Source organism: Arabidopsis lyrata (assembly GCF_000004255.2).
Source record: "Arabidopsis lyrata subsp. lyrata unplaced genomic scaffold ARALYscaffold_7, whole genome shotgun sequence".
NCBI lineage: Eukaryota > Viridiplantae > Streptophyta > Magnoliopsida > Brassicales > Brassicaceae > Arabidopsis > Arabidopsis lyrata.
In genome coordinates this window covers 19,989,216-20,001,351 of record NW_003302549.1, presented here as the reverse complement: position 1 = coordinate 20,001,351, position 12,136 = coordinate 19,989,216, and the positions used below count along the sequence as shown (strand labels likewise).

Here is a 12,136-nt window from a genome sequence, read left to right as displayed (position 1 = left end):
GTTTTTGGTTATTTTCCGCTACTTGTATTCCTTGTAATTTCTGTCAAAACTTCGAAAATGTTATAAATACTTCATATTTTACCAACAACAAAAAAAAAAAAACAAAAAAAAACCATGTCATTGTTATAAACACCACCGTTAATTATCATTTCACATCTGATGCAAATGCCCCATTTTCATGTTATGTTCTTTAAGTTATAATCATGTTGTGTTCTTTAAGTTAACACTTTAAAACATAGTTTGGACAAGGACTTTTGTTATGAACATTGGGTAGCTTTGTAGATGTCTCTATGATCTCCTAGATCTCACTAACTTGTTGTAGCATAAGATGTCTTCTCTGATACCATTTGATTTTTGTGTGTGTGATTAAGGGATATGCTCACATTCGCAACAGCATAACAATATACGGATTACAATGATGTACAACTTTTAATCTTCTATTTTATATCTCAAACTGAAATTCATTTGCTTCTAAATTGGTAAGTCAACGGCTGCAAGAGTCTCTCAGAAAGAAATCTTCTGACCACTATGAGTCTATGATTACTTGTCAGATTCGATAAAGTAAAACATTTTCTTATGTTTTGGAGAAGTTTTAAATGAATATATTATAAATATAATTAAGGTATAATATTGATAGAAATTCTTGTTCCAATACACCGCCCTAATTCTTCAATTTGGCATACACTATCTATGATTACGTCTCTCTGATTTTATTTTATTTTGTCTAGTAGTCTTTCTGATTAAGTCGTTAATTGCTTTTTATTGTTTACGCAAGAGTATTATTATCAATATAAAAATTAAAAAATTGCTCTTTAACAAAATTAAACAATTGCTCTGAATCATAGGTGAAATAATATGGGTTATATCACTTGCTGACTTCAGCTATAAACCACATATATATTGATGGTTTGGAAAAGTTCACAAACAGAAGAACTTCACAGTGGTTTCGAGGAAAGTATTTACATAAATATTTCCCACAATTTACAACTTTGAGCTAGTCAATTTGATTTATAATATGTTAGATCCAAAGGTCCCATTCCGAGCCAATTAATATAAAACCAACTATATACTTAACATAAGATCCTAATTAGAATATTTATAGAGAAGAGAAAATGAACCGAGTTGACTCATGACAAACTGGGTCGAACCCGTATGTTGCAAGTGAAAATGGGCATACCATTTGATATAAAATTGTTGGCACAAAAATTTAACCTGGTTTACACCTGATAAACTCAAACCTAATCCGGTCTAAGAAGAAAAAGCATTAATTCACTGAAAATTTTCAGAATGAATCGTTTAATAAGAAGTCAATACTATTTTTTTAGAGGCGATTAGAAGCAGCCTTAAAACTTAAACGAGTGGAAGAACATTGTTTGTGTTTTTATGCAATTTAGAGTCTTTTTTTTTTCTTTTGGATTGTTTTTTCTTTTATCATTTCGATCATGATTATGCAAGAAACAATTCCTTGATCTTTTTGTTTTAGCGAGTAATGTATTAGTAAGTTGTTTTGTTTTAGAACTTTGGGCTTGATTAGAGAATTTGGTGACTAAATCATGATGTTTACTGTCAAGAAACCGCCAAAAAAAACAATTATTTGTCGTCTCTCTCCGGTTTCTTCTTTTTTTTTTTAATGAACTAAGGTATAGTTAAGTCTTTCTCCGGTTTACTAATGAATTTCATACCAAGTTGACTTCATGTTAGACAATAGACACACATTATACACGGATAGAGATACTTATAACCCGTCTAAAAGTTTCCTTGGGCATCAATTCACCATAGATTGGAAAAGGTATTTAACCTTATTATACAAAGTATATTTTTATTAGTGACACGGTAACTTGTCAACGGACAATCGCACCATTTACAAATATTACTTGTACTACATTTTGTTTGTATTAAATTAGCTAGTGCCCACCTGGCCACCTCCACTGTCCCTATATAAATGCAACAATGAAGCAAGACCATAAGAAGATAACCAAAAAGACTAGAGATTACAATGAGTTATGTTATGCCTAAGTCATACACTATGCAATGTCTTGTTCTATTGTCAGCTTTGTTGCTCTCATCGCAACTACTCTCCGTACAATCTCAGGAAGGGAAAGCTCTCTTCTCTTCCTGCCAAACTGTGAGAGGAAACTTCACCGTCAACAGCATCTTTGAAGTCAACCTCAAGTCACTTATCTCCTCCCTCTCGTCTCTTCCGCCGACCGAAGACGGGTTTTACAACGTTTCTTTTGGAGAAACCGATAATGAGAAAGTCAATTCTTTGGTGCTGTGCAGAGGTGATGTCAAACCCATTGAATGCATCGGATGCATTATTAGAGCCGGACAAGAGATTAGGGAACGATGTCCGAACGAGAAAGAAGCCATCATATGGTACGACAATTGTATGTTCAGGTATACTCAAACCTCACCTTCTCTTGGATTGACATATATTTAGATCATATTTTTAGAAAAGATTACTAAACAAAATTTATGTTTAGGTACTCAAACCGCACAATCTTGAACACGATGGAGACATCCCCTGGATATTCTTTTGCCACGGATTTCGATTTCCCGGGTGAAAAAGGTGCATGGGAGAACATGCTAACGACTTTATTAGAAGGGTTAATGAGTAGAGCAGCGGCGGGTGGGGAGAGGAAGAAGTTCGCCGTCTCTAAAAAGAGTGGGCCTTCCCTTCAAACGTTGTACGGTCTCATGCAGTGCACGCCCGAGATTTCGGAACGTGACTGCATTGATTGTCTTACGTGGAATATAGGTCGAATTCCGATTCTTTGTAATACAAAAATGGGTTGCAGGCAGGCAACCGTCAGCTGCAATTTGAGATATGCCACCTCACGGTTCTATGATCTGACAGCGGAGGAGCAACCACGGGCATTGCCGCCAGCCCCTCTTCCATCTCCTCCTCCTCCATCAAATGAGAGAGTGAGTGACGGAAAAGGTTTTGCTATAGATGACGTTAAAGGTGTCGTTATTATTGTTGGCGGCGTTGTCCTCCTTATCGTATCATGTGTTGTTATTGTCTTGACTCTGAAGAAGAAGAAACACAACCGCCAAAGTGAGTTGCGCACACATACACTTACATCTATATAGCTGAAAAGTGTACAACTTTCCTAACATTAATTATTGTGATGTACAGACGAAAGGAGGGAAGATTCCTTGAAATTTGAATTCAGTGCAATAAGAAGTGCAACCAACAATTTCTCACCCCTCAATGAACTCGGAAAAGGTGGATTTGGGAAAGTTTATAAGGTAATCTTACAAACCATAATGTAATACTCCCTCCGTTTATTTATATTTGTGTTTAAGGTTTTTGGCACACCGATTAAGAAATAATTTATTTTGTTTTTTTTTTAAACTAAAACATCATTTATCATCTACCTAAACACGATTCAATGAATAATAAAACAATTTGCATAATACAATTCGTTAAAATTATTTTTTTAAAAACAATTAATTTTGAATTGAAAGTTGAAACCATCGTCTATTTTAAAACAAAATATCTTTCCTAAAACATCAAATAAGAAAACGAAAGAAATCTTATATAATATGAGAAGGTTTCTTCTAAAGTTGCCTTAATATTTTGACATTTGGCGCTTCAAATGCTTGACATGTGTCATATTTTCATCTCTTAATACTGCAATCTATATTTATTGAACTCAATAAATATTTTTCCATTAATTTATTTTTCACTATTTTAAGTTTTAGTTTTAAGACCAATAAAATGTAGAGAATATAATTCAAAAATGACAACTATATTTCTCTTTAACCTTTATTATTATTAATGTGTTTAAGTATTCACATTAATTTACCATAATGAAACCAATAATCTTATTTGACACCAATATTGTGGAAAATAAATTTCATATAATAATTTACAATAAATTATTTTATGTATTTTCAGATTTGTAACCCCCATATACTAATAATTATTTATGTTGTTAATTCAATAATTTTTAGTAATCTTATTTGACACCAATATTGTGGAAAATTAATTTCTAATAGTAATTTACAATAAATTAGTTTATGTATTTTCAGATTTGTAATCCACATACTAATAATAATTTATGTTTTTAATTCAATGATTTTCTTATTAAATTATATAATTGGAAAAATTATATAAAAGACGGGTTTCACTCTATTCATATTGGTTGAGTTCAATGTATTGATGGGAAAAATTTATAAATATATATATATATATATTATAAGTTAATTGTAAACAATATGAATTTTAAAAAATATCATCATTTAAAAACACAGTTGTGTAACATGTGGTTATCAGAATTTCATACTAAAATGCATGATTTTAGGATAAGACTAATTAAAAACAAATATCACAATTAATTCCTCAAAATGTAGTACTAACTCTTATGTTATAAATAGTTAGTGTGATAAAAATATAGTTTCTCTTTGTACATATATATAGAGAAAATATAAAATATTGCGTCATATAACTCTCATAGCTATAAAAATTAATGGATGATTTGTGTTCTTTCATCTACATGAAGCATTATTTTTTTTACTTGATATACGATGATTTTTAGGGACTTTCTAATATTTTATAGTTTAATTTGTGTCTAAGTTTCAATTGATCCTCTATCTTTGCACAAGGATATTGCACACACCATTGTGATCCTCTATAATTCATGTGTTTTGTCTCATACATTACTTAAAATGTAACACTGTTAGAGGTCATATAAACTAACTGTTTTTTTAGTTAAAAACTTGAATGTAACACTAAGAATAAATGAATCATAACGTAACAAAAACAAACTAAAAGTAATCGTTCAATTCATTAAGTTAATCAAACGACAGTATTTAGAAAAACAAAACCGAATAAATAAAAAATGACCCGAAAGAAATCATATTACTTTGTAAAGTTAAATTTGAATTTAATTAATTTTCTGTTTCTATTTATACAATCTCATATAATTGAATATTTAATTTATAATTAATATTGTTAATAACTAAATTCGAATTTTTTATTTTTATGTTTGTAATTAATATTATACCACGTAACAAAATACAGGAAAATCCCTTCAAATATATATAAGCTTTGTTAACCATCCATTCATCTCCTATATGTTTGTGTATGTTGTTTGCTTGCTTATAAGGTATATTTCATTAACCGTATTGTACAATCATATGGTTGGCAAAATGGGGCCAATCGGGCTTTATTGGTTCGGGTGGATTTTGTCCGATTGACATTCCTCACTTGATAACAACAATATGTCCTGCAGGGTATACTTAATGGAAAAGAAGTAGCAGTGAAAAGGTTGTCCGAAAATACCAAACAAGGCGAAATTCAGTTTAAAAACGAGGTTTTGTCAATGGCAAACCTTTCACATCGTAATCTTGTCCGACTTGTGGGCTTCTCAGCCGAGAACAATGAAAGGGCTCTCATCTATGAATTTCTACCCAACAAAAGTCTTGACAACTTCATCTTCGGTACTCTCTTCTTTTATTATTCCCATATGAAAAATCTTGGAAATGGTCTAAAGAATCTTTATGCGTGTACATAGATAAGGCGTTGGGATGGGCAACACGCTACGGAATCATAGTAGGTGTCGCTCGTGGAATTCTTTACCTTCATCAAGATTCCCATGCGCGGATAATTCACCGGGATCTTAAACCAGGTAATGTATTGCTAGACAAGGACATGACACCAAAAATCGCTGATTTTGGTTTGGCTAAATTGTTCGATGAGAGCCAAATAAGCCAACGGTTTACGGAAAACATCATGGGGACCGAGTAAGTGCCAAGGTTTTCTCATGATACATGTACATTCAGGATGAAGTTAAGTGACTAATGTTATATGATTATTCAGAGGCTATATAGCTCCAGAGTTTCGAAACGAAGGGCGGATCTCGTTTAAGACAGATGTTTACAGTTTCGGTGTGTTGGTTCTTGAGATCTTGAGTGGTAAGAGTATTTGGAATTCGAAAATGGGGGAGAATGGGGAGGATCTTATAACCTATGTAAGTATACTCAAACAAAATAATCTCACTGATATGAATCTACATAATACGACATGATCAGTACGTAAATAGTTTATCGCGGTAATATTTTTTTCCGTGTAGGCAAAGAGGATGTACAAGAAGAAACCACTGAAACCAGAGGACTCGAACTTAGATAAACGTGATAAGGAAGATATATTGACTTGCATTAGCATTGGTCTGGGATGCGTTGAATATAATCCTTCAGACAGACCAGAAATGAGGAATGTTGTTCAGATGCTAGAAAAAACCAATCGTTCTCAAGCAGCATCAGAGCAGAGAACTACAAAAGGAAGAAAGTCAAGAGTAAATGTTTAAGTGTGATTGAATTAGAAAGTTTGCTTTTTTTGTGTGTGTGTGTGTGTGTGTGTGTTTGAATTTATCATGTTACTAGTCTGCTTAAACAACAATAATAATTGATGGATGACAAATTGAGAATTAGTATTCTTATAAAGATTGAAAACTCCGAAATTGTAACCGAGAAGAAGGAATATTCGAATGAAATGATCAAGTGATTACAAAAGAAACCAAACACCGTTGCTAACCTTGCAACCATTAAAGGAGGAAACAATGAGTTCATTATTTATTACATTGAAACTGCAGCAACACGAGTTGTTGTTGCCTGAAGAACCTTGCCTGAAGAAGACGAATCAACAACAGCTACTCTTTTGCGTCCAACACCAACGCCATTCTTCTTTAACGGATCAAACTCTTGTTTCTCAAAATTCACACCAAGTGGACTCCGGTCACGTTCTTGTTTGTTTGATCTCGCACTCACGCGATCTGTCGATTCAGCTGAATTCGGTTCCCATGAAGAAGACGATGAGTATCCCTGTCGCTGCACCACACAACTGCTTCCCGTGAAACTGTTGCTTCCTGAAGATTCTTGCTCTTCCATTTCCTCCAATGATGAACCACCTCTCTTAACAGTCACATACTTCTCGAAACCTGGCTCCATTAGATCCGCTTTCTTCGCTGCTGCGGATGTGAAACTGACCTCTGTTCTTTGATGTTGATTCGTAGTGGAGTTAAGATCTGCAACTGCTTCAACAATAGAACAAGCCTTGGACATAGTTGAACTTAAGGCATTGACATTAACACTCTTCTGGTGGAAATTCTGAATGTCTTCTAAAAGCAAAGCTGTGTAAGATGGAAATGTTGATCCTGCAGTTGCATTGTTACTGTTAACATTGTTAATGTCGATATTGTTTGAGAGCAATGCTTCGGGACTGAAGTCGAAATCACGAGATTTCCTCAAAGATCTGCTCCTGCTCACAATTTGAGGCTTAGCCAATTCAGTTCCAGATGACAACACTATCTTACACTCTTCAACTGCCTCTTGTTGCTCTTTGATTGCACGACTCGGACTTGCGGTTCTTCGGATTGGCGCTTGAGTAGCAGTTTTCGTATTCATCATCACAGGATTCAACTTCTGAAAACACAATCATAAGAAACATTCACTCCAACAATACTAAATACTTAAATTAGATTCAACTTCTGATACACAAAACACTAAAATCTCCTAATTCCATTTCTTTCCAACAATACCTGAGCAACGAAATTTCCAGATTCTTTAATCAATCCTTGATTGTCAGTGTCTCTGTTCATCATCCTTTTGTTACAATTGGTGTTACCAGCACCTTGAGAGAGTGGAAACGCTACAGAGTTTGGATCAATCTCACCCAATGGATTCCTCCTATACGGAGAATGCTCCGTTTTCCGGCTAAGCTTCGACGGCGAAGGCTGACTCGCAGCTCTCGCCGGTGACTGAGACCTCGGAGACGCAGCTTTTCCAACATTTCTCTTAACAGTAATCCGTTTCACAGATCCATCTCCATTGTTACCTAAAGCCTTATCTGTTGCAGGAACAGATACAAATTTCCCAGGTCTATTGTTACTCGAATTCACAGAATTGCCACTGCAATTAGGGTTTATCTCCGATCTTCTTCCCGGAGATCTACTCACCCGTCTACTTCCACCACCACCATTACCACTTCCTCTCTCTCTACTTCCCGATCTATAACTCTTCGAATCATCCCTCTCTCTACTCGGAGTTCGTCTTCTCCGTTCCCGAGGCGATTCTCCACCACGTTGACGCTGCCGATGAATCCTCCTCTCAGCTTCTTCTTCTTCTCCGCCATCTTCTGCATCCGCGTCACCACCGTTCTGATCAAAATCAAAACTCCTCTTAGATCCAGAATATCTCCTAGTTTTCGCAGCGGCTGAGTTACTCCGACTCAATCTCCCACACTGAATCAAAATCGCATCAACATCAACCGGATTATGATTCGAACCAGTTGACTTCACATCGGAAACAGAAGAATCCTCCGGATCTGTCGTCGTCTTCGATGATTTCTCATGGCTTCTCCGATGTTTTATCACGAACACTTCTTTTCTCGGCTTGATATTCTCTTCTTGTATCTCTGTTTCTTCATTCTTTGGTTTCGATTCCTCTACTGTGAGCTTCTTCTCTTGTGCTTCTAGTTTCAGAGGTTTATCAATGGCGGATTTGTTCGGATCTGGTGATTTAACGGAACAAGATCCGTTAATCGGAGAAGAAGAAGAAGCTGGAGGAGGATTTTTGCTGAGACAGCAACCCATTTGCTGAAGAAATTTGAAGCAGACGCTTGAAGAAGAAGATGAAGAGAGCGTTTTTGAGAGAGAATGAAGAAATTCAAAAGTTCAAATTCTGAGGAGAATAAACTTTTTTAGAAATGTTTATTAGAGAAAGAGACAGGTCCCTTTAGTTTATTAATATCTTGAATATGTCTACTTACTTTCATTATTTACATATAGCTCCCCAAATAAGAAACTTCTCTTCACTCTTTAGTCTTGAGTCGAAATTGTGGACTAGATTGATAACTTTGAGAAGTTATGGGGTGAATTGAAATTGACTTTATTTGTTTAAAGGTAGGTGACAATGACATTTTGAAATATTTAACAGTTGGTAAAAGAGAGCCGTTATACGTGTGGAAGAGAGATAGAGCAATCGATGAATATTAATATTTTACCAAATTAGTCCTCTGAACCTTTTTTTTTTGTTCTTTTTTTTTCAAAAGTGAATACATTTTCTTAAAAGTTTGAAATAACCTTTAAATTATGCAAGTTTAAATTTCCAACGGCTAAATGCATGTTATGTGTTTTTTTTGTCTGATTATGAAAAGAATCTTGGAAGGACTTGGTAACTACAGATAAATGGCATTCATTTGAATGATACTTAACTAATAATTATGAATAATGTTTCACAGTTAAAGTAATGAAAAACAAAAACAAACATAAGATAATTATTTTGAAGCCCATCATGAAAAGAAAACAAGAAGTAATCGAAAGCCCAAATGACAAATAGACAAAAACATTCCGTCAATTTTTTTGTTTTTGATAAAAATATTCTGTCATTAATAAATATAAAGTGTAATTTCCATTCTCAGTTTTGTTTATTTATTTTCGTTTGATAATCAAATGAAATAATATAGATTTAAAAGCTAGGGTACAAGCTATAGTTCAAATAAAACAATATGAGATAATTCTGTATTTTCATTTTTACTGACAACCATCTTCTACAACATGCTGAATTGGGAGATGTTATGTTCTTGTCTTCAGTGGCATAAACTGCTCGGGTGCAATGAGTTCCTTCTAATTCAGTTATCAATTTTTTACAATCACTATCTCGTAGTGAAAATTTACCTATACTTTTAAACTAAATGTATCATAATTCATAAAACAAATCTTTAAAGATAATTGCTGTAATCCAAGTCTCCTTAGTTGGCTCCTTCGAGTTGCTATTCTTGAATTGCATCAACAAGGACTATTTTTGCTTCTTCCATCAAATAATAGTGATGGTGTATTTAAATTACATAATATTTTTTATAAGTTTTTTAGCACTATTTATATGTACCATAATCATAAACAATTTTTTGTTTTTGGAAGAAAAAAAAAAAACTAAAAGTAAACCAAATATTCTTCTGTGGAAGCCTCTTTGGTTCATTTGTTGACAAATAGTTAATTAATGCTTTTACACCAAGAGATCTAGGGTTCGATCTAAAATACTGCGATTTATTGATAAATTTGCAGATTATTTGAGGTAATTGTGCATGAGATCTCCAGCAATGTACAATTATAATCGTTCGCCAGGATTCTATGCAGAGAGGGAAGTGTAGTCAGGTCATGGATCATTGAAGGTGTCCGTCAAGAGCATGAAGAAAGAAGTGTCGTTTGTCGTGGATCTAATATGGATCGGAAGAAATTGTCCGTTGTAGAATCGTCTATGTAACAGTTCTCATAATTTGCAATAAATAATAAATCTAGACGTTAAAGAAAAAAACCAAATATTCTCCTAAACCAGGAATTAGAAAGATTGCATATAAGTTATAGTATTAGTTTTTTTATAAATTACATAACGCTTCTTAGAAAAAACTTACATTTCGATATTAGCTTTTGATCTTTCCTAATGGAAGAAAATAATAGCCGAATGAAAACGAAATAAACAATATAAAAAAGCTTTATGATTTGAAATCAATGAAAAGAATAATGAGGGGCTAAAAGAACATAGACATCTTTGATTTTTATGGGTCATTCACTTCTAATAGCACGTCTCCGACCGGTGGGTATTGGAGAGATGGAACAACATGTGATACATAGCCTAGCATCTTTCTCCTACCCACCGACTGAAGACATTCGGTGCATATTAGAAGTGAAGGATACACAAAATTCGCAGGCATCTACGTTATTTTAGTCCCTCCTTATTCTTTTTTTTTTCATTGATGTTAAATCATAATGCTTTCCTTAGAATTATTTTTCTCGTTTTCATTCATCTAATAGGATAATAGTTTGTTTCCTTTGAGTTCTCTAAATTTACGTCTAATTATGTAAGAATCATAAAAAACCTCAAGTGTTGTTTTGTGGTGATATTTCGAGTTATGCAGTTATGCAAAAGACCTGAACCATTGCCTTTGTTTTGCTCACTAAAGAAAATGTGCAATCCCACGAAATTAGATAAGTTTTCATCCCTAATTTCATAATACTTTCATGAAGCATTTGAGATCAACAACAATGGTACAAAAAAGCTTAGTGATTTACCAATTTGTTTTCAGTATCTTATTGATAGCTTCTTCACACCCATATAAACCTCATTACTAGCTTGCATGTAGTTGAAAGATGATCACCCCGAATACATAAGAGAAGGTGTGAATCTTTCTTAATTCTCGTTTCAATTGCTAAAACCCCTTGACGATAACTATGTGAAGAAGAGCACTCGACCACTGAAAACTACAAAGGTATTACATGATCTATCTTCCGAAAGGAAGAGAACATGAAACCATGATGTTTATAGACAAGTTTAGTCGATGGGTATTCATGAAACATTTTAATTTATTTTGTGGACAAAAATAAGATTTTGAGTTTTCAACAAATATAATCATGTTTGTGTTGACAAGGTTAACTATTTTTTGGTTTAAAAATTTATTTTGTGGGTTACAGAAAAGGGGGTTCCAAGAGATTTTTGTATGGGTGCTATGTTACATAAAAGGGGTTCCAAGATGTTTTTGTTGGTTCCAGGTTCGGTTTGATTTCTCTTCTTTGGTCTTGTTCGTTCGATTTCTCTTTTTTTGGATCCGATTTTTTTGCCTAGGCATACTGTGCGCCTTACTAAACCATCTGACATTTAAACAGAGGCAGTTGATTACTATATAAGATTTCTCCAACAAGTGCCGGATGAGTTTGAGACCGTTTATGTGGAGGCTCTTTAGAACTTTCTTGATTATCGTTGTTCTCATGAGAAGGCTGCTAAGCTCGTTACTGGTGATTGTAGAGGAGATTAGAGATGTGTTTTTCTTCCATGCCTCGAGACAAAGCTTCGGGGCCGGATCACTATCGGGTTGAGTTCTATAGAGCTGTGTGGCCAGTGGTGGGGAATAATATTGTCACGACAGTACAATCTTTTCTTCTCAATGGACGATGGATTTATGCCCGTAACACAAATGCAACTATTCTCACACTAGTTATGAAAGTTGTAGGAGCAGAGAAGATTACGGAATTCTGACCCACTGCTTGTTGTAACATTTACAATGTTATATCTAAATTCATAGCACGACGACTCAAGGAGACACTCCCAGCATCTATGGATTCAAATCAATGTGCTTTTC

General features: G+C 34.2%; 3 protein-coding genes across 3 annotated transcripts; 2 read left to right on the top strand and 1 right to left on the bottom strand.

The window, feature by feature from the left end:
* Positions 1-1,925: 1,925 nt before the first annotated feature.
* On the top strand, positions 1,926-3,316 carry LOC110226851 (cysteine-rich receptor-like protein kinase 26). Its single transcript, XM_021019657.1, has 2 exons — positions 1,926-2,376; positions 2,484-3,316. The coding sequence occupies exons 1-2, from the start codon at positions 1,997-1,999 to the stop codon at positions 3,091-3,093; spliced, it is 990 nt and encodes a 329-aa protein (XP_020875316.1). The 5' UTR covers positions 1,926-1,996; the 3' UTR covers positions 3,094-3,316.
* Positions 3,317-5,149: 1,833 nt separating this feature from the next.
* Positions 5,150-6,363, top strand: LOC9304576 (cysteine-rich receptor-like protein kinase 26). Its single transcript, XM_021019658.1, has 4 exons — positions 5,150-5,448; positions 5,523-5,751; positions 5,828-5,978; positions 6,081-6,363. The coding sequence occupies exons 1-4, from the start codon at positions 5,331-5,333 to the stop codon at positions 6,312-6,314; spliced, it is 732 nt and encodes a 243-aa protein (XP_020875317.1). The 5' UTR covers positions 5,150-5,330; the 3' UTR covers positions 6,315-6,363.
* Positions 6,364-6,467: 104 nt separating this feature from the next.
* LOC9306584 (uncharacterized protein At1g65710) lies at positions 6,468-8,798 on the bottom strand. The gene is made up of 2 exons (XM_002868457.2): positions 7,545-8,798; positions 6,468-7,428 (listed from the first exon to the last, which is right to left on the bottom strand). The coding sequence occupies exons 1-2, from the start codon at positions 8,595-8,597 to the stop codon at positions 6,583-6,585; spliced, it is 1,899 nt and encodes a 632-aa protein (XP_002868503.1). The 5' UTR covers positions 8,598-8,798; the 3' UTR covers positions 6,468-6,582.
* Between the last annotated feature and the right edge of the window lie 3,338 nt (positions 8,799-12,136).